The sequence below is a fragment of the Chanodichthys erythropterus genome, chromosome 8 (genome assembly GCF_024489055.1).
Source record: "Chanodichthys erythropterus isolate Z2021 chromosome 8, ASM2448905v1, whole genome shotgun sequence".
Lineage (NCBI taxonomy): Eukaryota > Metazoa > Chordata > Actinopteri > Cypriniformes > Xenocyprididae > Chanodichthys > Chanodichthys erythropterus.
The window spans coordinates 44,210,880-44,237,167 of NC_090228.1; the positions used below are offsets into that span (position 1 = coordinate 44,210,880).

The 26,288-nt window shown below is 41.8% G+C and overlaps 2 protein-coding genes across 2 annotated transcripts; both read left to right on the forward strand.

The window, feature by feature from the left end:
- The first annotated feature begins 1,393 nt into the window (after positions 1–1,393).
- Positions 1,394–3,831, forward strand: LOC137025039 (microfibril-associated glycoprotein 4-like). The gene is made up of 5 exons (XM_067393058.1): positions 1,394–1,565; positions 1,691–1,891; positions 1,972–2,068; positions 2,149–2,316; positions 3,253–3,831. Exons 1-5 carry the CDS (start codon positions 1,560–1,562, stop codon positions 3,507–3,509), a joined length of 729 nt encoding a protein of 242 aa, XP_067249159.1. The 5' UTR covers positions 1,394–1,559; the 3' UTR covers positions 3,510–3,831.
- Positions 3,832–6,807: 2,976 nt separating this feature from the next.
- On the forward strand, positions 6,808–19,460 carry LOC137025300 (uncharacterized). Its single transcript, XM_067393307.1, has 3 exons — positions 6,808–6,938; positions 17,289–17,533; positions 17,614–19,460. The coding sequence occupies exons 1-3, from the start codon at positions 6,808–6,810 to the stop codon at positions 18,159–18,161; spliced, it is 924 nt and encodes a 307-aa protein (XP_067249408.1). The 3' UTR covers positions 18,162–19,460.
- Positions 19,461–26,288: the final 6,828 nt, after the last annotated feature.

Below are 26,288 nucleotides of genomic sequence, written 5' to 3' on the forward strand. Positions count from 1 at the left end.
TTTAGGTTTAGTATAGAATATTACTGTTTTAAATATGTAATGGCAAACGTCCCACCTGTGGGACGGTGACAGTTAAGGGGTTAAAGGGTTAGTTCACCCAAAAATGAAAATTCTGTCATTTATTACTCACCCTCATGCTGTTTATCACCCGTAAGACCTTCATTAATCTTCGGAACACAAATTAAGATATTTTAGTTGAATTCCGATGGCTCCATGAGGCCTTCATAGGGAGCAATGACATTTCCTCTCTCAAGATCCATTGATGTACTAAAAACATATTTAAATCAGTTCATGTGAGTACAGTGATTCAATATTAATATTATAAAGCATCGAGAACATTTTTGGTGCACCAAAATGAATCAGTGTATCGAATCTGCTCTTCGGAGCACCAAGGTCATGTGATTTCAGCCGTTGGCAGTTTGACACACCCGATCTGAGTCATGATTCGATACACTGATTCATTTGTGCTCCGAAACTTCCTAAAGCAGTGTTTTGAAATCGGCCATCACTAAATAAGTCATATAAATATAATATATATATTTTTTTTTTTTGGCACACCAAAAATATTCTCGTCGCTTTATAATATTAATAATGAACTACTGTAGTCATATGAACTGATTTTGATGTTTTTTTTAGTACCTTTATGGATCTTGAGAGAGGAAATTAACTTGCTCCCTATGGAGGCCTCACAGAGCCATCGGATTTCAACTAAAATATCTTAATTTGTGTTCCGAAGATTAACAAAGGTCTTACGGTGTGGAACGACATGAGGGTAAGTAATAAATGACAGAATTTTCATTTTTGGGTGAACTAACCCTTTAACTTTACTTTTTGAATTATCTTTTTTTTTTACATTGACTCAGTTAAGTTGTATTTACTTCGAATTTTAAGTACTTTCAAATTGAAAAATGTAGTTATTTTTAACTAAGTTTAGTCGGAATAACTTTACAAAAGTAAAGTGAACTTACTTTTTAAAGTTATTCTACTAAACTTTTTAAACTAATTAACTACAATACAAATAACTACATTTGTCAAGTTGAAAAAACTTAAAATTCTAAGTGGAACTTAACTGAGTCAAAGTAAAAAGATAACTCAAAAAGTTAAGTTAAAGAAACTATACTTTTTTTTTTTTTTTTTTACAGTGCTGTGACAAAATAATGCAGATTTCTCTCTGTGACACTCATTTCCTTATTTTACCATTTCCATATTTACAATTTTAAAATATTCATATTAAAATTTCATTTATGCTGTATGAAGTTTTCTAACAGATATTTTACCAAGCTTCATAATGGACATTTACATAAACACACAGAGGAGGAGCTTGAGAATCTGACAGATATAAAAAGAGTGTTTGTGTCAGACTGAACAACACAAACGGTGAGTTACTGTTTTATTCTTCGTTTACCTTACCTGACTTCGTTTACCTTACAGTTTATTTTCTTACCCTTACAGTAGGGTAAGAAAATAAACAGATAAAGATATACATATGAAAACATTTATATTACTTTCTAGATTGAAACAAATCTCTATCTGTGAACTACAGAGGAAAGTTTCAGAAGATGGCAGTAAGTTCATTTGCTTGTTTTGTGTCAGTTACTCTAAACTCCTGATTAACATTTAATTTTACTATGATTTCTTCATTATACACGTGTAACAGGTTCACTTATCTCTTTCTCTGTGTCTCTTGTAGATGATGCTGTTTTTTGCATTTCTTCTCCCAGTTGTATTGGGCAGTGACTGTAAATTAATGCCATTTGACTGTTCTGACATCTACAACTCAGGAGAAACAGTCAGTGGGATTTACACCATCTATCCAGCAGGTGACATTCCTGTTTGGGTTTACTGTCACATGATCTCAGGTGGGAAAGATGAAGACAACGGAGGATGGACGGTACAAATGTGACTTTAGATCATTAAACACACATCAGAACATACATCATGAATCATTTATTCTATATAAATCCATCACAGGTGATTCAGAGGAGAATGGATGGCAGTGTGAATTTCTATCGGCCGTGGAAAGAGTACAAGAGAGGATTTGGGAATGTGGAGGGTGAATACTGGCTGGGTAAGGTCTCACAGCGTGTGTCCATTTGTGTGGATGATCATGTGTTTAGTTGAACATGTTCTTTATGTGTGTCTGAACAGGGCTGGAGAACATTTACCAGCTGTCACGTAATAGGAAGTATATGCTGAGAGTGGATCTGGAGGACTTTGAAGGAAGGAAGGGTTTTGCTCTGTACTCGTCCTTCTCTGTGGATTGTGAATGTGCTGGATATAAACTGCGTGTTTCAGGATTCACTGATGGCGGAGCAGGTAGGGTAATTTCATTTATAGGAGTTAATGTGAACTTGATCATGCACTAACAAATGTTTTTATAATTTCAATTTAAAGGGTTAGTTCACCCAAAAATGAAAATAATGTCATTTATTACTTACCCTCATGCTGTTCCACACCCGTAAAACCTTTGTTAATCTTTGGAACACAAATTAAGATATTTTAGTTGAAATCCAATGGCTCCGTGAGGCCTCCATAGGGAGCAATGTCACTTCCTCTCTCAAGATCCATAAAGGTACTAAAAAGTCAAATTTATTTATATAGCGCTTTTACAATTGGTAATTGTTTCAAAGCAGCTTTACATATTAGAAGCACAGAAAAAAATGGAAGTGGTTAAAACTGTACAAACAAGCGTGGTAATATGTAACATATACAAGATGGTGCTACATTAAGTCGGCTGACTTCCAGGGGTGGAAAAAACCCCTGGAAGTCAGAAACACATTTAAATCAGTTCATGTGAGTACAGTGGTTCAATATTAATATTATAAAGCCACGAGAATATTTTTGGTGCACCAAAAAAACAAGATAACAACTTATTTAGTGATGGCCGATTTCAAAACACTGCTTCAGGAAGCATCGGAGCACAAATGAATCAGTGTATCGAATCATGATTCAGATCGCGTGTCAAACTGCCAACGGCTGAAATCACGTGACCTTGGCGCTCTAAACAGCTGATTCATTTGTGCTCCGAAGCTTCCTGAAGCAGTGTTTTGAAATCAGCCATCACTAAATAAGTCATTGCTCCCTATGGAGGCCTCACGGAGCTAAAGTGTGAGTGTTACTCATAACATTATCTGGGTAAAATGAAGCTTGTTAAGCAGAAAATCCCTTGTTTATTGCAAAACCTACATGGAAAAAGAAGTCAAAACGGGACTCTGTTATATAATATGTTAATCATGTTTCTCCACTCTGCAGGCGACTCTTTGACCTCCCACAATAATCAGAAGTTCACAACCTTTGACAAAGACCAAGACGCCAATGAAGAAAACTGTGCAAAAGTGTATCTCGGGGCATTTTGGTATGCAAACTGTCACAATGCAAATCCCAATGGTGTGTATTTGTGGGGAGAAGATGGTACTCATTTTGCCATTGGTATTTCTTGGTACCACTGGAAAGAGAATTTTGCTGTCAGTATGAAATCCATCAGCATGAAGATCAAAAGTATATCCTAGAAAAATTACAGTGTTAAAAGTATACTCCAGTTTTCACGCTTATAGTATGCACCGTTAGACCTTGCCAGGTATTTTACAGTAAAATATTGGCAACACTGCATTACAGAAATGTTTTTGGGAAACACCTGCAATTGTTGATAAAAAAGCAACTCGACAAGTCAAGGATCAAGAGCTCAACTAAAGCAAACATTGATCTACATAATGGCGACTTCAAACAAAACATTTTCAATAAGACATCAACATCTAAACCTCTGTTAATTCTCAAAACGAACTGCTGTAAATGTGTGACAGAAATAAAGTTAGTAATAAGTGAAGCTGGTAATGCTGTTTGTGGAGTTGTTTAATCAGGCCTTGAGAGATTTAATGTCTTTTATCTTCAGTTCATCTAAGGCTGTGGCTGAAGAAAGTTGTAGTTTGTGTTCTTATTTCTCTTTCTTTCAGTGCTTGTTCACAGCAGGTGTTTGAATGATTGAAAGAATGTTTCAGGAACATCACACTAACCTTTAAATAACATTCCACTAACATTATATGTTCTTGGAATTTTAGAAGTTAAAGTTCATAGAATGTTTAATTTTAAATCAAAATTAAGTTGAAAGAACATCATACCTTTTAAAACACATTCCTCTAATGTCAAGAAAACCAGACTTTTTTATGTTCCCAGAACCAAACACGGAATATTTAGAGAATGTTCTTAAAACAAAATTCTGTTAGCGATGTCATTTGAATTGCCAATCATATTATCACACCTTTCAATCATATTATCACATATGTTTCCATTAGTCATTCTATTAAAATATTTCTGAATCACGCAGAAATTATATCACAGTCTATCTTTCTGTGTTTCACAATTTTTTGTCATTTTATTAGATGCCAATTTATTAGATTCCCTGGTTGTTAACATGTTGACCTAAATTTTGTGAGCATATAGTAAAAATGGAGATTGAATCAGTAATACAAAGCAATTTGAGTGTACTGTATTATGTACAGTATATGTAAAAATTCAAGCAAAAAAAAAATGTTTTAATACAGACATTTCTTTCAGAAGTCAAATGGAGAGAAAATTATCTAATACCTCTTAGAAAACTGTCATATATTAAACCTTTAGTTTGTTTCCTGCTGTAAAAGAACAGATAAGCTGAAAGACTCACTCACTATCTGAGAAACACTAAATAGGGCAGCGTGGGTGTGTTGTTTCTATGGAGAGTTAGTTAACGTCACACTTTGACTACTGCATGTTTCCATACTGATCCTGGATCATCATCAGCGCATTTCAGATGTTTCTCTTGTTGAACCCGGCTGAATTAACTCCTCATGATTTGTAGACCTGACACGTCTACAAACATTTAAAATGTGCTGATGAGGCTGAAACCCCTGGATTACTGGGAACACAATCTGTTCATAAAAGACATTTTCTCACTTGTGTGTATTTTAATTCACCTGATCATGTGATGTAATAGTGCTGTTTTCCTTAAGATGACAGTTTAAAGAAAAAGAAACATCTACATTTATCATCATTCAAAGTGAGTTAGATATTTTACATTAAATAATTGTAAATAAAAGCCAAAAATCAAAGACTGATGCTCCAGAATATCTGTAAAAAAAAATAAAATTAAAAAAAAAAAAAAAAAAATCAATTTTCAATGTTTCTCAACTGAACTATGATGAAAAATGTACATGATATCCAAATTTTTATCAGAATAAATTGAATTGATTTGTAATATGATTTTTGTTGTGTTCAAGGCTGCATTTACACTGCAGGTCTTGATGGTAATTTCCGTTCCCATTCAGTCGGTCACGTTCGACGTACGTCGGACAGACAGACGAATAGGAATCTCGCTAGAGAGGCCAATCTACTTCGAGTGTAACTAAACGAGCCAATGCACATTGGCATGCAATCATATGCATCAGCTGCTTGCCTCGCAGCGCGGGTATATAATGAGCAGCAGGTGCGTTGCATCTTCAGCTTTTCGCTTCGGAGCCAAACCTTCTCAACACTGAAGAAGATAGCTACTGAAACCACGAGTGTGAACGAGTCTGCTCTTCGAGACGTCTCTTGGTTGCGGTGCAGGCGGACAGCGCAGCAGCAGGGCCGATTTCTCCTTTGTTTTTCTTTGCCTTTTTTATTTGAGCAAAAGCTGTAATCAGCGTGAAGGCCGTTCTCACGGCTGGTGAAACGGTGCGCCTAGAGCGCTAAAAAGCTGTTATTACAGCTGGTAAGAGAGCGCCTTCAAGGAGAGTGCACACGACAGGCTGCACATTTCCCTGTCTGTGCTGCAGCGGCTTTTCCCCTGCGTGCTTCAGCACCTAAAAGAGTCAGTCCTTGAAAGAGCTTACACGAGTAGTTCGCGTCTTTTTAAAGATGTCGTTCTACTTGTGTGCTTCTGGATGCGGTCGTTACCTGGCGCCTCGGGATGGTCACCAGCGCTGTATCGCGTGCTTGGGCTTAAGGCACGCTGAGGCGGCGTTTGTGGACGAGTCATGTACCCATTGTGGGAAGATGACCGTCGCGGAGCTGCGGTCGAGACTCCACTTTCTGCAAAGGGGTGGAGTCCCGGTCCCGACGCCTCGTTCCAATCCTCCTCAGAGGGTTGCTTCGGGCGGCGGGGCTGGTGACTTGAGGATCACGGTGAGCGCGTTTCCTTCGGGGAACCAACCCCCTAGGAACCCTCACCCCTCTTGCGCTCCGCAGCCAGTAGAGCTGCCGGGGGAACGCGGTGGACCACCCCAGAGGTGTGTACCATCCGTATCCTTCGGAGCTCCCCAAGACGACCGGATGTCGATCGCTGCATCGGAGGGTGAGCCTGACGCTTCTGGGGATGACGATTCGGCGCAGCTGCCTCCCTCGGGAGTGACGACTGTGCCCGATTCAGACCCGGAAATGATGGCTATGCTTTCCCGGGCCGCCAACAGGGTCGGGCTCGTGTGGAACCCTCCACCGTGTCCCGAGCCCTCGAGGTTGGATGATTGGTATCTCGGGGTGGCAAGGGCTGGTTCTCAGCCCCCCACCCCAGTGCCTTTCTTCCCGGAGGTGCATGAAGAGCTCACTGGCACGTGGACGGCACCTTTTACTGCCCGAAGCCGTGTCGGTGGGTCCTCCTCCCTCACCACCCTTGATGGTGGAGCGGCTAAGGGTTATACGCGCATACCCCCTGTGGAACGGGCCGTTACTATGCAACTGTGCCCTAACTCCACCTGGCGGGGGGAGCCGTCTCTCCCTTCCCGGGCCTGTAAGTACTCGTCGGATCTTACCGGCAAGGCTTATCAGGCCTGTGGGGAAGCCGCTTCCGCCTTACACGCTATGGCGTTGTTGCAGGTCCATCAGGCCAAGGCACTGAGGGACCTGCACGAGGGTGGTCACGATCCGCAAGTTCTACAAGAACTTCGTGCCGCGACGGACCTCGCGCTCCGAGCGACGAAGGTTACGGCGCGGTCAGTGGGTCGTGCGATGTCCACCATGGTGGTCCAGGAACGCCATCTCTGGCTGTGTCTTGCGGACATGAGGGATACCGACAAAGTCAGGTTTCTTAATTCCCCCGTGTCCCAGACCGGCCTCTTCGGCGACGCGGTCGAGAACTTTGCCCAACAGTTCTCGGCTGTACAAAAGCAGTCAGAGGCGATCAGTCACATCCTGCCGAGGCGGTCAGCTGCTGCACCTCCACCGCCGGCGGCACCTCAGACTGCCCGTCGCCGAGGGCGCCCCCTTGCAGCCGCCCCCGCTCCGACGCCCCAGCAGCAGCAGCCTCCATCCAAGCGGCGTCGTGGAGCCGGTCGCGGGCGGGGTGCCCAGCCCGTCCATTCACCCCCTAAGAAGAAGGGTGGCAAGGCCAAGTCCAAGCGGCCCTAGGACGGGCGACCCGGAGATGGACGGGACTGCTCTTCAGGAGGTGGTGACCGCACCGCTCCTTCCCCCGGAGGAGGGCCGGGTGGAGAATCTTTTGTTTCCCCTTTTTGTTCCGCCGCTGGCTCAACGGCCAGCGGTACCCAAATTTTCAATAAAAGAGCAGTTTCCTCTATCTCCGGGTCCGAAGAGGGCTCGGAGAGCAGTGGGAGGGCTAGAACCTCACCACTCTCATCCACCTCTTCTGTCGCCAGCGGACAGCAGCGAGCAGCAGGTAGGCAAAACCTCGACTGCCCCCTCTGTCCACCCGTGGAAGCAGGTAAGTGTTGCACAGCACACTGTGACCCCGCTTCGGGCCGCCTCACACAGAGAGCCTCCCGGGCCGCGTCCCTGCGTTCCACCTCGCTGCCCCGCGGCGGGTACGCCGGTGGTCCCCTTGGTGCCGCTTGCGCGGTCTCTGGGAGCCTGGCTAGCGCTCCCCAGTCCGTCTCGCTGGCTCCTTCGGACCATCAGGCTCGGCTATGCGATTCAGTTCGCCCGGCGCCCCCCCAAGTTCAGGGGCATCCTCTTCACTACAGTGAAAGATGCCGATGCCCCTGTTCTGCGTGCGGAGATCGCAGTCCTACTGGCGAAGGACGTGATAGAGCCGGTCCCTCCAGCCGATTTGAGGTCGGGGTTCTACAGCCCCTACTTCATTGTACCCAAGAAAAGCGGCGGGTTACGACTGATCTTGGACCTGCGAGTTTTGAATCGGAGCCTTCACAAGCTACCGTTCAAAATGCTCACGCAGAAACGCATTTTCGAGTGCATCCGTCCCCGAGATTGGTTTGCAGCGATCGACCTGAAGGACGCGTACTTCCATGTTTCGATTCTTCCGCGACACAGGCCATTCCTGAGATTCGCGTTCGAAGGTCGAGCATATCAGTACAGAGTCCTACCCTTCGGGCTGGCCCTGTCTCCCCGCGTCTTCACGAAAGTCGTGGAGGGAGCCCTTGTTCCCATGAGAGAACAGGGTGTTCGCATTCTCAACTATCTAGACGACTGGCTTATCCTAGCACAGTCTCGGGATCAGTTGTGCGAACACAGGGATTTGGTGCTCAGTCACCTCAGCCAGTTGGGGCTTCGGGTCAACTGGGAAAAGAGCAAACTCGCCCCAGTGCAGAGGATCTCTTTTCTCGGTATGGAGTTGGATTCGGTCGAACAGATAGCACGCCTCACAGAGGAACGTGCTCGGTCGGTGTTGAACTGCCTGAATACGTTCAATGGTAGGACAGCGGTCCCACTGAAGTTCTTTCAGAGGCTCCTGGGGCATATGGCGGCTGCAGCGGCTGTAACACCGCTCGGTCTGCTTCATATGAGACCGCTTCAGCACTGGCTTCACGGCCGAGTCCCGAGATGGGCGTGGCAACGCGGCACGTTCCGGGTGCCAATCACTCAGGAGTGCCGCCGAACCTTCAGTCCGTGGTCGGACCCTTTGTTTCTTCGGGCAGGAGTGCCCCTAGAACAAGTGTCCCGGCATGCTGTGGTTTTCACAGATGCTTCTGCCACCGGCTGGGGTGCCACGTACAACGGGCATGCAATCTCAGGGGTTTGGACGGGACCCCATCTGCATTGGCACATCAATTGCCTCGAGTTGCTGGCAGTACGCCTTGCTCTGAGCCGCCTCAAAGGCCTGCTTCAGGGCAAGCATGTACTGGTCCGTACGGACAACACTGCGACCGTTGCGTACATCAACCGTCAAGATGGTCTACGCTCCCGTCGCATGTCGCAACTCGCCCGCCATCTCCTCCTGTGGAGTCGGAAGCATCTGAGGTCGCTTCGCGCCATTCATGTCCCCGGTGTGCTCAACCGTGTGGCCGACGAGCTATCACGAGCTGCGCTGCCCGGAGAGTGGCGACTCCACCCCCAGGTGGTTCAGCTGATCTGGAGAGAGTTCGGAGAGGCTCAGGTAGACCTGTTTGCCTCACCAGAAACCTCCCACTGCCAGTTGTTTTACTCTCTGACCGAGGGAACACTCGGGACAGATGCACTGGCTCACAGCTGGCCCCGGGGCCTGCGCAAATATGCGTTTCCCCCAGTGAGCCTACTTGCACAGACCCTGTGCAAAGTCAGGGAGGACGAGGAGCAGGTCTTGTTAGTTGCGCCTTACTGGCCCAACCGGACCTGGTTCCCAGAACTCTCACTCCTCGCGACAGCCCCTCCCTGGCCCATCCCTCTGAGGAAGGACCTCCTCTCTCAGAGACGGGGCACTCTTTGGCACCCGCGTCCAGACCTCTGGAAACTCCATGTCTGGTCCCTGGACGGGACGCGGAGGTTCTAGGTGACTTACCCCTTGAGGTACTTAACACCATCACTTCGGCACGTGCACTGTCTACGAGACGTGCTTACGCCTCGAAGTGGAACCTGTTCGTCGAGTGGTGTTCTTCTCGTCGAGAAGACCCCCGAAGATGCTCGATCAGAGTCGTGCTTTCCTTCTTGCAGCAAGGGTTGGAGCGTAGGCTGTCCCCCTCCACCCTCAAAGTCCATACTGCTGCCATATCCGCTTACCACGACCACATAGATGGCAAATCTGTTGGTCAGCACGACCTGGTCATCAGGTTCCTTAGGGGGCGAGACGGTTAAATCCTCCTCGTCCCCCTCCATACCCTCTTGGGACCTTACTCTGGTGCTCAGAGCACTCCAGATTGCTCCCTTTGAGCCTTTGCTGTCAGCAGACTTAAAGATTCTCTCTATGAAGACTTTGCTGCTGGTGGCATTGGCCTCCATCAAGAGGGTAGGGGACCTGCAGTCATTTTCGGTCGACGAATCGTGCCTAGAGTTCGGGCCGGGTGACAGCCACGTGGTATTGAGACCCCGGCCTGGCTACGTGCCCAAGGTTCCTACCACTCCCTTCAGGGACCAGGTAGTGAGCCTGCAAGCGCTGCCCTCGGAGGAGGCAGACCCAGCCCTGGCTTTGCTCTGTCCAGTTCGCGCCTTGCGACTGTACTTAGACAGAACTCGAAGCTTCAGGACCTCAGACCAGCTCTTTGTCTGTTACGGAGGCCAGCAGAAGGGAAAGGCTGTCTCCAAGCAGAGGATGGCCCACTGGATAGTGGATGCCATCGCCCTGGCTTACCAAGCTCAGGGCGTGCCCTGCCCGCTCAGGTTGCATGCCCACTCCACGAGAGGTGTGGCATCCTCCTGGGCGCTGGCTCGTGGCGCCTCGCTAACAGACATTTGTAGAGCTGCGGGCTGGGCGACACCTAACACGTTCGCTAGATACTATAGCCTTCGTGTCGAGCCGGTCTCCTCCCGTGTTCTCGCCTCAGGTCAGAGGCACGGAGAGGCCCCGGCTTAGTGTCGGCTTGCTGCGCTACATGCGCATTCTATTCTCCAGAGAGTCCCTACGGGCAGACCCTGTTGAGTCCTCCGGTTACCCTTCGGCAGCCGACGTGGCGGAGCGTCTGGCGCCAGGCCTATACTCCGTTGTATCCTTGAGAACCGGATTTAGGCTGGGTTCCATATGTGTGACCCTACGGGGATCCCATATGGCTTTTTCCACGGCTGCTCCTAAACGAAGCCCGTGTCTTTCCCTCTGGGAGAACCCATCTCTCATCGAGTGGAGTCACCCCAGTTCTTCCATATGTTGTACAACCTACAAGGTTAGTCCATATGTACTTATCCATATAACTCCTTCGGGGAAGGATATGGCTTCCGCAGCGTTCCTTATCGCATGTAAGGCTACGCTTTCCCAGCGTTATCCAATTGTCGCACTGAGTGGGTTTTGGGAACAACAGTGATCGAAGAGGGCAGCTCCTGTGGCGCTTTGGTAGGGATTCCTATTCGTCGGTCTGTCCGACGTACGTCGAACGTGACCGACTGAATGGGAACGTCTCGGTTACATAGGTAACCCTCGTTCCCTGAAGGAGGGAACGGAGACGTACGTCCCGTCGCCACAGGCGTTGTCCTGCTGATGCTGCCGCCTGCTCGGTTTGGCTCCTCAGCGAAAACCTGAAGATGCAACGCACCTGCTGCTCATTATATACCCGCGCTGCGAGGCAAGCAGCTGATGCATATGATTGCATGCCAATGTGCATTGGCTCGTTTAGTTACACTCGAAGTAGATTGGCCTCTCTAGCGAGATTCCTATTCGTCGGTCTGTCCGACGTACGTCTCCGTTCCCTCCTTCAGGGAACGAGGGTTACCTATGTAACCGAGACGATTTTGTGATTATATATTATATATTTTATTAGCCTGACTTTGTCATTCTCATATTCTAGGCAGAATGTGAGTCTGATACTGCTCCGTTGCACTTGAATTATGGGGCATGTCTTAACCGAACCAGTAAAAAAAAAAAAAAACTCTTCACTCAATTGGATAGACCTATCGATTTCTTTTATTACAGACGTGATAGCGGAATCTAAACATCTTACTTCTCCAGCTGCAGTCATCGTTGGTGAAAACCAATTCAACCCAAGCGCTCTTTGATGACGTGGGTGGTTACGTAACCGCAGATAGCCTGTCCATCATTGATTAAAGCCCGCCCTGGCAATTTGATTGGCTCGGCATTCTGGGAGCCGAGCATAATTACTCCACAATGGATCGAGTCCAGACCGAACTTCCCATCCAAAAAAATTTGTTGGCTGGGTTCGGGCTGGTACCCAGGCTACGATTTTATGGACGACGTGCTTAAATTTATTTTAAAAGTGACCTGTATCCTGTCTCCTTTTTACACTGCATTTGGTGAAATGTACCAAAAATAGCATATATGAGATCACAAATCAATTTCAATGGTACACTGAGTTTAATTTATTCACATGAAATTCATATAGAAACCTTTTTAATGCAATAGTTAGATCTGTAAATCAAAATAATACAAATTCTTCACGAAGCGTGCGAGAGGAATAACACTCGCGTAGATATTGTTAAACATGTCACAGCTTCTGGGTTCGAATCCGCCGTCGTATACTAGTATACTACTCATTAAAGCCAAATGCGTTCATCAGTGATTGTATAATCAAGGGCAGGTACAAGTTTTTGTGCTTTTTATTATGTGGTTTCAATGGAACGAATGGGTAGAGTCTCCACAACGGGGCTGAAGCACGAGTCAATCGTCACTGACAACAGTGGCAACAAGCACTCAGTGTGATTTCAAAGGCAACACATTTCAACGTCAGATCACCTTTTATTGCCAGTCAACTTGAGATGTTTCTTTTGTTATGAGTATGTCTGTACTGCGAAATGTTAAATTCACTTTTCAATGATGCAGGAGTCGCATTTAGAGGGGAATATCACCTCTGCAAACACACGTATCCAATTCATATCTGGTTTATTTCCACATATGAATGAGGCCTGAAACCGATCTGTGAATATTGGCATCCATGCGCTTTTTTCCTGCTTACACGGTCGTGGCTCATATCTGATCTGTGCCACATGGGAGGAAAAAAAAAATCGGAATTGGGTCACTTGAACCATGCAGTGTAAATGTGGCCGATATCAATACGAAACCAGTAGGGATGTAACGATTCACTCGTTTCCTCAGTGTTAAATTAACACCCCTCAGTGTACATATGTGTCCACACTACAGGGTTCAAAGTAACACTGAAGCAGTGTTAAACTTCATGAGATAATTAGGTGATGATTGACCATTATTGATGATACCTGATGTTTATAAGCAGAATCACTGAAGGAACGAGAAACAAGAAGAACCGAAAAAAAGAGAGGCACAACAAGAAGTGACTTCCACTTTTTACTAATCAGTTTAACTTTATTTCTGTCATACATACACAAAACCTCTTATTGATAATTAACAGAAGTTTAGATCTTGATGTTTTTATGTAAGGTTTCGCCATGATGGAGATCAGTGTTCACTTTAGTTAGGCTCTTGACCCTTTCCTTTTTTAATATTAGTTTTTCTTTGGCTGCTTCAACTTGCATTTATAAAACACATTTGTCATGGCGAGACCTGATTCACTGATGTCATTCATGCTTGATAGGTAATTTCAGGTGATTGTAGACCTGTGATTTTACAGCTTGAGATCCAACAGCAATATGAACAATTTCAAAAATACATTGTGCACAGAAGCTACTGTTTAGAAACACACAGACATCAAGAATCAGCATATGATTCTCAAGAACTGTGACAAAAGAACAGCAAAATAAAAGCAAACAGGAACAATCAATGAAAATTACAGCTGCATAATTTATTCATGCTGCAGTGCATGATGGGAGTCATGATTGATGAATTTTGATTGGCTCTCATCATGCACTGCAACATGAAGCACTTTGATTGTTACCATTGTTGAGGTTCATATTCTGATCCTTGATGTCTGTGTTTAAAAACAAAACAACAGAAAAACCTGTAGATTATAAAAGCAGTGTTGCCTAGTCTGTGGTTTTCACCTGGAATTGGTCTACTTTTACACTGTTGCTGTAGGTTGTTTTTCATGTCCGTGGGTTGAATCAACCCCAAATAACGTGATATTTAGCACTTGAATGCGAATTTTACCAGGGAAGCCCCACCAAAAATGTGGATTTTTACCCCCCGGAATGTGATTTTTACAGTGGAACCCCCCTGAAATGTGATGGGCTATTCTATTCTACTTACGGAACGAACGTGGCGCCAGTTACATTTTTTCCGTAAGTAGAATAGGGAAGGCGTAGGACATTCAGCGTAAGAATGTGGAAACGGGAAATCCATTCAAGGCGATATTTTGTGTTTATAAAGCATAAGCGGTTGTATTTTTTTCAAAAATGGCCGATCGTTTCGCTAGATAAGACCCTTATTCCTCGTCTGGTATCGTCTAAAGCCCTTTGAAGCTGCACTGAAACTGTAATTTGGACCTTCAACCTGTTGGTAGCTATTGAAATCCACTATATGGATAAAAATCCTGGAATGTTTTCCTCAAAAATCTTAATTTCTTTTCGACATCTTTTTGAACATCTTGGATGACATGGGGGTGAGTAAATTATCAGGAAAAGTTTATTTAAAAGTGGACTAATCCTTTAAAATGTATCTTCTTCAAATCGGAACAAGAGTGAAATATAAGTAGCTATAAAGTTATATATTAAATTATAATTTGAAACACAAATTAGGCTATAGTGGCAGAAATGAATTTATTTAAAGCAAAACTGAATTGGGCTCACATAGCCTACCTTTCTCATTCGGAAGGAATCCAAACGTTTCTATATTTGTTACGGTATGCTGGTGTAGAGATGAGGCAGATACGGATTTCCACAATTAACATAGAACTTTAATCAAACAACGGCAAGGAAACACCAAACATAACGTTAACACAACAGAGAACGGACAAGGAGTGCAGGGAGTGAGTGCATTATAAAGGGAGTGCAGAGTTGACTTTCTCTCCACTTATTTTCTGATAAATGACTGAAATGTAAAGTTAGCAACGCTAGAACTGATATGTTGCGTCTGCGTGTGTGAGGCGCCCGCGCAACCAATTGGATTGAATAAAATATAGATAAATATTTAGTTGTATATTATTGTTTTTCTCTGCGTTGCAGGTGCATGATGTGTGAATCCATCTGTTGATGTTGCCATTTGCTCCATTATGCAACTTCTGGCGTAGGATCGTTTGATAAATGATGGCTAATGTCTCTGAAAGTCAAGATATGTCAATCAACATTTATTTGTTGAGCACATTTGAAAACAACACAAGTTGACCAAAGTGCTTTACAAGTCTAAAAATTACTCAAGCATACAACAGCTCATTCTGTCGAGTTGCATGATCTGATATGCAGAAGAAGACTATTCCAAAGATGTGGCTAACTTTGAGGGACCAAAAAACACCACTTCAGATTTTGACTCATTGAACTGCAAAAAACTTGCAGCCAACCATGCCCTCCCACTAAACAAAGTTATGTCCAGAAGACATCTTTTCATCATCACAAAACATGTACGTTGAAAAGACGCCCACTGAGGAGCCAGAAAGAACCTTTTTATGACGTTATTCTGCACGTCTGATATAGACGATCATAGAACCTCCGTACAAGGTTAAAAAAATAAAACCTCAGCCATGGATCTATCTATAGGCAGTAAAACACACCTTTTGACAGCTTAGCATCTGTAATTCACACATCTTTAGATTGTGTTCTGAAGGAAAGTTTTGTTCTTTAAGTTTGTGACAAGCACATAAAAACTTTTTCTCATTAGAGTAACAATAAAGAAGCTGTCCTACATTCATTAGTCTAACTGTGTTGTGCGCGGAAAACTACAACATTAAAATAAGAGAGAGAAATTAATAAATGTATAGACATCAGTATCGGTGAGTACTAAAAAAAAGTATCGATACTTGTACTTGGTAGTACTCGTACTCGTAGGCTGCTCTGCACACACATTCAATACAGCAACAATTATACTCTAATAGAGTCCACTAACTACGCCATTACTTAGGTTAAAATGACTCTGATTGGCTAATAAAAAAATAGTAATCTTCCATACATGGACAGATAGTCAGAAGCATATGTCTATCCATCATGATGCTGATGCTCGGACCCTGGATTTAAGCACAGGATGTCTTTCTAGATCATGACAAGGCATCTGCAGGTCTCGAGCAGAATGCCAGCTGTCATCAGTACCAATACTTGACCTGTACAGAACACAGCACACATACAAAATTACACATGATTCACAACTTCTTCAAGGTTGAAGTTAGCCCAGCCTTGAACTACTGTATAAAAAGGAAAGGTTCCCAAAACTTACGGATAAGTTGTACTTTTCTCTCAGAGAAAGGTACAGACAGTAATCATCATTATTCTCTTGCGTTAAAGATGAAAAGGATTTGTAAAATAATTTAATATTTAGAAATATAAATGTTGATTAATAACTTGATTACAATTCACTCGAAACATAAATTTTGAGCCGGCAATGGATTCCAGACTCCAACCCTTCAGCGGTCTGGTGGAAGCCAGATATTTTACTTTATAACATGTTAAATATGAATATTTCTCTTACACAAATGCATCGGTTCGCTTTAGAAGGCCTTTTTTCACACTTGGAGTCGTGTGGAGTATGTTTAAGATGGATAGATGCACTTTTTTGAGCTTCAAACTGGTGGTTTCCATGCACTGCCATTATAAGCATCAGAGTGATTATTAAAGGTGCTCTAAGCGATGTAACTCGTTTTTAGGCCAAAACATTTTTTGTCACATACAGCAAACATCTCCTCACTATCCCATAGCTGTAAAAAATGCGGTTTCTGTAGTCGGCACAAGCTCCAAAGATGGCAACAAAAACTACCTGGTGCAGTCTGGACAACGAAACATAATAAACATGCTCCAGCCAATGACCTACAAGAATGATTTTAAATGCGCGTTCATGACTGTTTCAGGAAGCACGGAGGGGAGGGGAAGAGGAGGGAGGGTCTAGCTAGCCTCTGTTTTGTTTGACAACACTTCGAACGTCAACAGGAAGTTACTCCACGCAGGATCGCTTAGAGCACCTTTAATATAACTCTGATTGTACTCGTCTTTTAACTTCTGGTCTGTGTGTTGAAGGGACCCTGGGAAAAAAACTTTTAGCGCATCGAAATGTTTAGCGATATAGCCGATGGAAATGCCATTTGATGATAAAATTTCTCAAACGTCGACACAATATTTTTCTATTCATCTTTAGCACATAAATTCTATGACAATACTTTAAATGGCAAATTGGTTTGGTTTCTATAGCCTATTAATATGTTGCCCTTTTATATGGAAGAGGATTACGGCCAAGCAATAATAAAAAATAAAGATATTCTCGAGATTAAAGTTGTTAAATTTTGAGAAAAAAAGTCTAAATAAAATGTTGAGAATAAACTCATTAAATTACGAGAATAATCTCGTCGGGAGCATTTCCGTTGTGTTGTAGCTTTATTCCGTTGTGTTGTGACTGCTAACAAAGGCCACAAATATGCGCACAGTGTTTGGTTTGTTTGCCTGCGTAACCCTATTTACCCCATGTGAAGCAGTGGCACGATCACTTCAAGGAACCACAGCTCTAGGATCCATGGAAGCTGGCAAACTCCTGGCAAACAACTGGGCACACTGCGACAGGATGAAACCATCACTGACCTTGTGGTCAAGACCAAGCAATATGCAGAGCGTTACGACCTGAAGCCGCCACATCCAGTGTGCAGCAGCAAGACAACTGCACACTTTCGCTATACACAAGAGGAGGATGCCAATGACCAAGAGTGCAGCGAAGTGGAGGGTAAATGTTTGTAATAAAAAATACACAATTGGTCTTTTCAGTTGTAGTAGGCTAAGGTTATTTAATATTTCTGTATTCAGTGTATCCGAACGTGTGGAAAAGGGAGATGTTTGAGGCGCTGGACCTGGTGTGCTCAGAAGTGGAGAGGCGTTTTGACCAGGTCAGAATCCAAGTTGCTGCAGGGCGAGAGCAGATCATTGAGGCAGCTCAAGGAAAAAAAAATTATGTGACTTCTCTGAAACTCACCGGTTTTACAAGAGAGCGACTAAGTCATGAGTTGGACATACTGTGGGATATCTGTACAGGGCGTGAAGTTAACACAATTAGGGATGTTGTGCCCATTCTCCAAACCACGCAACCACAAACCCGTTCCATGCTGTCAGAGGTGGAAAAGCTCATTAAACTATGCTTGTGCCTGCCCATATCTGTCGCTGCATCAGAGCGCTCCTTCTGGACTTTGCGCAGGTTGAAAACCTGGCTGCGTAACACCATGTCACAGGAGAGACTAACGCACTTGGCCATTATGGATGCCCACAGTGATCTCCTGGATGAAATCGATGTCTCGACTCTGATAAAAAAATGTACAAGTCGAACAACTGAAAGAAGATCCACCTTTGGAAATGCATGAATTAATTTTTTTGGTTTAATGCACTTTTTGAGTAGCGTATGTGTCTACTAGCATGTTCATAGCTTTAAATGTTTTGACTGTCAATGCTATTTCAATATAGGGCTCTATATGTTCGTTCAGTGGCTTTATATTACTGGTATGAATTTTCATGTTCCAAAATAAAACAGCTCACCCTCGTTCATTTCAGGGGTTCTATTTAATTACCATTTGTGCATTTCATTCATTGCGCCTTGACACCAGTTCAAAACTGAGTCCCAAAAGTCCGCGTAAGAAGCATAGCACGTACAGACTCCATGTAGCCCTATGATTCGCTCTTTTGTTGTTCTGTTTTCTTTCAGGATCAAAAATACAACAAATGAAAGCGTTTATCTGTATTTCCGACTGATGAGAACTATGCATATACATTCATAAATCAGTCAATTTTGTATTTTATCATGAGATATTTTATTCTAATGTGATCAGTGACTCAAGCACTGATGGACCAAAGAGCGCGCATTTCGACATTTGCAGTAAAAACTTGAAATATAAATTCTCAGAAAATGCATTTAATACTAATATATTGAAATGTCTGTTTATATACTCCATTAATAAAGGAGTCATTGGAAAAATATCAGTCCACATGCGTTTTATATTTAATATGAGGAAAATAGACATGCATGTATGCGTGACACAAAAAATCTTCAACTTTTAGGTAGCAAAATATTTTTTAGTAATTTTGTCAATTACACTAAGGTTATTACATTGTCTGCTATATATTTGCTTCTTATTTATTAAATACGGACAATTGATTGATAAAACATTTATCAAAATTAAAATACAATTTATACAAAACGAATATCTTTTAAAAAGAGTTTTCTATAAAACAAAACTTAATGAAGTCGTCAAAATCATGTTTTTCCAAAAACAGCGCCGTTGCTAGGAGGGCGCCAGCGCCTCTGCCTTTCAGCGCCTATGCCTCGCGAGTGGATGATAACCCTGAAGACGCCTAGCAATGATATACCTTTAGAGGTAGTAAACCTTTAGTTAAGTTATACCTTAAGAGTCTTCGTAGCGCGCTAAGAGACAATGTTATCGGGAAACGCAGCCCAGGTATGATGTTTCATGCGTAATGGAGATTCCAAAGTGCTATTCTTTGGTCAAAACCATGGAGAGCGATCGCGGATAGTCTGTCCTAGGCACCGAAACTTTTAACAATGCAAAAAAATATTTAAAGAGCATCAAGCTATTAAAATCTATATTATGTATACGCACAGATAATATAACAGTAGGCTATATTGGTCAATATTTTTTTTAGGTAAAGCAGTGATTGGATAATGTTTTTTTTTTTATTTAACATTTTTAATTTAAGGCCCACCCACAATTGGTCTGGCCCATCCAAAACTGGAATCCTGGCGCCGTGCCTGGGCCACACTGAGCTGTGCGTAACGCCCACAGACGTGAAGTGAACGAGACAGAGGCTGTCCTGTACTGTCTGAAATGGCTAACTCTGTGGCGATGCATGTGCAAAACAGATTTAACTAATCATAAAGTCAATCAGGATACATAACACATCCTACTATATGCCTACACTACACTTTACAGTTTTATTCCTATCTATATTCTGAAGCTTTTTACTGAGGGGTTTGTTGATTTATAATTTATATATCAATTTATACAGCATTTTATTCCTAAAAAAATTGTGAAAATTATTTTTTTTCTGGCTGTTGATAGTATATTCTGAGTTATGGAGTGATAAAAAGAGATGTCCAAAATTCCTTCTGTAAAAACCTTTTAATTTAATATGTCCAAAAAATTAAACAAGAATTTTGAACCTGACTTCATCCAATATTCAGATTTTTGTTTTAGAAATGTATGCAAATTAGTGCATATTTAATTAGACAACGGCTCATTTGCATATTTAAACAGAACATTTTAGATAAATTGTAATACAAAAAATGTTTGCAATTTTTTATGTAATCAATCAGCTGGGGAAGTATGGTGATATCTATTAGTTAATTTTTTTTACCCTATTCACCTGGGGTGTCTCACCTAATCCCTCGTTATATGACTAACTTCTTGATATTCTTGAATACTTGATGTGTTTTGCTGCTATTGGTCCTGTCTATTCATTGTCAACTGTTTTCTATAAATATGTTTGTATTGGCAAACCTTTATTCAGCGAATGTTTGTCTTGTTTATAATTCAAAGACAGCACGTTACAAATAGAAACCCTTTTTTTTCTGTGGGATTTAGTATCATATTTGGATATTGGAATAAATTACATATTTTAAGTGAAACTCAATGATTTTACTGTTTTCTAAAGGTTTCTTAATTGTTTCCATCACAAAACCTGTATAAATGACTTGACTGTCAGGTTATTCGTATTATGTAAATACAGCCTATTTGAAATTGCAAACAAAAAAATATTTTAGTCCATATTAAATATATGAATGTGATTCACTTGTGGTTGTCAGTTTGTATAAGCACACATTATGCAATGCAATATTAATGATGAATTTAAAAAATGCTTTTGAGCAGGTATAGTGAAATTTTTAATTGTGTCAAATTAACCTTTAACAGTCAAAATTAGATTTATGAAGATAGATAGATAGATTGATTTAGCAATAGCATTGATTTGTTTTGTTTTGTTTCTGTTACGATCACCGTCTGTTCCTGTCAGTTCCTGGACTCTATTTCCCATAATCCTCCCTGCCAGTCACATGCACTCACTCCACCAATCATCTATTGACACATACTGCTTAGCCTACTACCTGGACTATATAAGACTCACACACACACCAGCTCAGGGCCAGGTCTTGTTTACCCAGTGTGGCATTTCCTAGCGTTTTCCCCTGTGTATATTGTCCTGCCTATTTGTTCCGGTTCCTGTTCCTGTCTGGATTTCCTGTTTATGATTCTTCGCTGCCTGCCCTCTGGATTGTTTATTGATTCCTGGTTTTGTAAACGTTTTCTGCCTGCCCTGATCTACTGCCTGTATCCTGACCACGATTCTGCCTAGCCGTTGCTGTTCCTGTTTGTGCCTGTTTGACCCTGCCTGTACGACCATGCTCACCTTTTAATAAAAGCTTGCATTTGGATCCCTGCCTCAGTCCCGCTCCGTTACAGTTTCATTGCTTTATGAATTAATTTAGAATAATGTTTTGATTGAGTGTGATAAATAAATAAATCTGATTTTTGAAGTGACAAGAAGTTCTTAAAAGTTAGTTGCCACAAACACTGCTTTAAAGGGGTAGTTCACGCAAAAAATGAAAGGAACAAAATTAAAGCAATATATTGTAATTTAAATAAAGTGCAAAAAACTTTTCATTACACTTTTTTTTTTTTTGCAGGAATACACATTACAGGTATTCCCTGAATTATTACAATAAAACACCTTCACTGCAAAACATAATCTTAAAAAAAAAACAGTGACTAAAATGTGAATCTCTTGTATTTAACCAAAAACAGCACATGAATGAATTAATGTAACTATTTGTCACTGCATCACAGTGACTGCCTCTAAAATAAAGCAATTTGCAGCATAACACCAATGTTTTCTGGCTCATCCTGGGCTGAAGCACAGGCTTTACTCTTCAGCACAAAGGTGACCCACAAAACTCAACAGAAACCCCTTAAATCCCAACAGAACATTAAATACTAACAGATCTCTCAAGAGCTCAGCATCTTCACTTATTACAATCCAGACTTTATTTCTTTTACACTAAAGTTCCTGTTGATAATTAACAGGTTTAGATGTTGATGTTTTATTGAAAATAATAAAGTTTGAAGTCACCGTTCTCGTGGTCAGTGCTTGTTTTAGTTGTGCTCTTGACTCTTTAACATTAGTGTTTCTATTGCTGTGTTTTCTGATACATGTTTGTTATAGCAGAAAAGAAAAAAGCAAGAGAAACTCTGATCAGATGATGTTGGACACTTTTTAAGTGATGATGTAGTCATCATAAAGTGGTCAGATGATTCACTGATACAAATCTCTGACTAAATTGTTTAATATTAGCTGTAATTTCACATGCCAGTACTATTGCAGTGCTGTGATACTATAAACAATTTTATTAAATTTTTATGTAGAAAACATTTTGTCAAGGTCATACAGACTCACACAGACATTAAGAACCAGCGTATGAATCTCAACAACAGTGACAATAAAAAAAAAAAAATCACAAAACAAGCTACTAAAGTAAAAAAAAAAAGCTTAATTGATTGTCACCGTTGTTGAGATTCATATGCTGATTATTGATGTCTCTGTGCTCAAAAAAGAAAAGAAAAGAAAACTATCTGCATAATAACTTAAAAATCAGAATACCAGGTTATAATAATGATTCCACAATATCACAAGGTTACAGAAAATCATATGAAATAACAGTTAATATACTATATAATATACTAATTTTGACACTATGGCTACGTCCACACAAAGCTGGAGCTTACCCTAAACCGATCTTCTTTTTTTTTCCTCGTCTCAAAAAATATCTGCATCCACACGAAACCACTAAAATGACTCAAAACGATGTAGTATACATGCCAGACCATTATGTGGCACTATAATGCTGTCACAGAAATGCACTTAAAGCACTTTATTTTGGTTCAGTAGCTTCTGCAGCATGTAGAGTCGTCTATTGCTGTTGTTGGTGCTGTTTTGTGGTGTTAGCGCGTCTGACTAGCGTCGACACGCGGGGTGATGACATCATCGTTTCAGAAAATATACGGATTTCACCCGTCCAAACGACAACGCCAAGACGGCGTTTTCAAATTTTTCCACTCTGGGACCCGGTTTCACCTTTCGAAAAAGCCAGATCCGTGTGGACGAAACGCCTATGTGATAAAAAATGTGTGCAGTTTCACTGAAACACGTCTCCGTGTGGACGGGGCCTATGTGATATCAGTGGATCACTGAGCCACTTCATGATCATCAATAAACAATCAATATCTAATCAGATGTTCTCCTGAATTTTTTGCTATAACAAACGTGCATCAGAAACACACAGTTAAAGCAGTCAGAGAAAAACTAACATGAAAAAGTCAAGGGTCAAGAGCTACATAACGGTACGAACCTTTGTATAAAAGAAATGAAGTCTGTAATAAGTGAAGATGCTGAGATCTTGAGAGATCTGTTAGTGTTTGATGTTCTGTTGTTGCCAGTCATTTGAATCAAATCAGGAAATACCTGTAAAATAACAGTGTTTTTTAACATTTAAAGAACATTTTTGTTCAAGTTTTTTGCACTTTATTTAAATTAGGATATTTTACTTCAATTTTATGGTCTTTTTTTTTTAACGATTTATTTTAAAGTGAAGATATTTCATTGTAATAATTCAGGAAATACCTGTAAAATAACAGTGCTTTTCAGTTTATTCAAATTAGGTTATTTTACTTTAATTAAATGGTTTTTGTTTGGCAGCTGCTGCTGCTAGTCATTGACCATTTTTAATTATTTATTTAAAGTGAAGGTATTTGATTGTAATAATTCAGGAAATACCTGTAAAATTACAGTGTTTTTCGGTTTATTTAAATTTGGGTATTTTACTTTAATTCTACTGGGTTTTTGGCTGCCATTCATTTGACCGTTTTATCATTTAACTGTTTTGTTACTGTTTAATTACTGATTGTTTTTGTAATTTTACATACATTTGTTTATAATTTACGAAAAACAGAAAAATTAGGATTTTTTTTTTTAACAGTGTGGTTAAAAGCCCACTCACCAGGACAAGGTGCAGGCCAAGAGTGGGAACATATAACATGGTACAAACATACAATTCCTCTTCCCTGTGGAGCCCTTCCCACATTGGTTTTTCCAAAGCCACTGAAAGCATCTTTCTGTAGCTTGGAAAACTGCAGTGATGCCTGAAGAAGGTTTCTGTAGCCACCTGTCCTTCAAAGTAATGAAACGATGCACCAAGTCATCTCAGGTCAGTGCTTGTGAGCAAGGCGTACATGTGACCTTCTCTTTTTTTTTTTATCTTTTTTGAGCAATGTTCACAGTCGCAGTTGTTGAATCAAGGATGGTTGTGCCCCTCGGAACTGCCTTACATTGGGCTTGATGTAACCTCCACACACTCTGACTGCAGAGAAGAACAACTCCAAGTGGTCCTGACTGAATTGGTACGTCAGAAGGTATCGTATATGCCCATCACACTTCTGCCACAAGCAATGAAACCACAGATGGATGTCTTTTTCTGTGTGCAATGCACATGTACAGGTGTGTTGTCCCTTTCATTTTGAGTCCATGGAGAAGTGACTTCTAAAATACCCTTAGCGTGGTGTTTAGTGGTTGGCTTTATGGGTGCTTTGTGTCCTTTGCCAAGTGGGTTGCGGCTGTTTAGGACATCAAAGGCCCCATCAATTGTGTGCAGGAATTGAACTGTGGCTGCAAATCCACTGATACTTCTGCTCCTCCTCACAATACTCAAGGGCATCAGCCACACTGCTGCTGAAGAGCTTGTGTGATGATATTGACCTCCATTTTCTTATTTCGCCACTGAATGTGCGGCATTTTAAGTTTGTTGACAAGACGCAAGCCTTCCTTCTCCTGAAGCTTGTGGAGCTCCTCAATGTACCACCACCTTATCTGCTGGCATCTTCTCTTTCCAGAACCTCAACTGTTGAGAACACAATCTGAAGAGGCTTGAGCATGTGACATGGATCCACATGGACTTTTTGTGTGTGATCCTCTGGATGGAGAAAGTAAGGTCTCATGTTCATGATGCCCAAGTTAGCACCCAGCTTCCTGATCATTGCTAAGTTCTCTCGGATGATGTTTGCTATCTCTGGCCCTGGCATGCTGTTGATAAGAAAGTAAGCAATGGGAATCTTCCAAGACTCGCCGATTGCAGCAACCTTGAGGACCAGTGCTTGTGTTGCCACAACATTTTCAATCTCACCGATGTCAACTCCGCCAAACTCAATTTGCTTATAAATGTACATTTCATCCATCATCAGTGAGCAAACCTTTCCGACTTTCTTCTGCTCAGCAACTTGACTATTTAAAGCTGTGAATGAAGCAACAGTAAATCCAGGATCTGCATAGATGCTACTGTACTATTTTCGTATAGTCTTAGAATGAGACAAAACAGAGAGAAACTCCTCTCTCACATAGTCATAGGCTTTTGGAGAGTAGAAGTGCAGTATAGTTGCAAATTGCTTCAATTTTTCGCAAAACACTGACTTTTTCTACCTTTGGATTCTCTGAAAGATCTCCCGGGGAACATCATCCATACTTTTAAGAAGAGAGGATTGAAATGATAAATTTCTTCTGAAGCACTTTTATTATGCTATTCAAGGAAGAAACTCTTGCTTTAGTCTCCTTATCTGTTGCCTTTTTAACCAGTTTTTTTGTGAGCTACACATAGCTTTTCCTTATAATCTTTCCTTTTAATGTGACTTCAAAAAGAATAAATCTTGTGGCCACACCCTATCTCCATCAGGCAAGAAAGACGCAAAATCAATCTCTTCACAGCTAAGCCAGTGCTGCGGATGGAGAAAGGCAGTCATTTTGCTACTTTTGGAACCTGTGGAGGTCTTTGCACTCTTACTGCTGATATTTTTTGGAGGGTCTTCTCCTTGCCAGCATGGTCCATAGTTCTTGTTCATGGACCTTGTTATACTCCCATGTTTGCTTGCGAAAATGTCAATGTCAATGTGGGTGGTTCAGTGGGTTTTTTCTAGGCTTGACTGTGGTTATGGGACCCAGTTTAACATGTCTTAATGCTTCGCTTAAAAAACAAAACAAAACAAAAACTCTGTTATCATTTATGGTCATACAGATAAAAGCAATACATCAATACAATGATCTGAGGCAATCCATGCAAATAGTGTCAATGCCCAAATCAACTTGATAAAACCTCAAAAGGTGCAATGACTATTTGTGGTTCAGAACCCTCGGATTTCATCAAAAATATCTTAATTTGTGATTTGAAGATGAACAAAGCTCATGGGGGTGAGTACTTAATGACAGAAATGTAACATTTGGGTGAACTAACCCTTTAACATTTTGGGAATTGGCTGGAGGTCAGCATGATCTAACATCTTCACCCATCCTATCCTTTTCATGTGGGTCTAAAGCTCTAGATTTCCTGTAAAATAATTAATGAATGAATTAAAATGTTAATTTTTTTGAGAAACTGCAGATTTCAG

Excerpts from the sequence above, each read along its gene's own strand:
- LOC137025039 (XM_067393058.1), top strand. Across the intron at positions 2,069-2,148 it reads GGAGGGTGAATACTGGCTGG|GGCTGGAGAACATTTACCAG; the intron begins GTAAGGTCTCAC and ends GTGTCTGAACAG. Across the intron at positions 2,317-3,252 it reads ATTCACTGATGGCGGAGCAG|GCGACTCTTTGACCTCCCAC; the intron begins GTAGGGTAATTT and ends TCCACTCTGCAG.
- LOC137025300 (XM_067393307.1), top strand. The coding sequence starts at position 6,808 with ATGGCGTTGTTGCAGGTCCATCAGGCCAAGGCACTGAGGGACCTGCAC. Across the intron at positions 6,939-17,288 it reads GCGACGAAGGTTACGGCGCG|CAGTGGCACGATCACTTCAA; the intron begins GTCAGTGGGTCG and ends CCCCATGTGAAG. Across the intron at positions 17,534-17,613 it reads AGAGTGCAGCGAAGTGGAGG|TGTATCCGAACGTGTGGAAA; the intron begins GTAAATGTTTGT and ends TTCTGTATTCAG.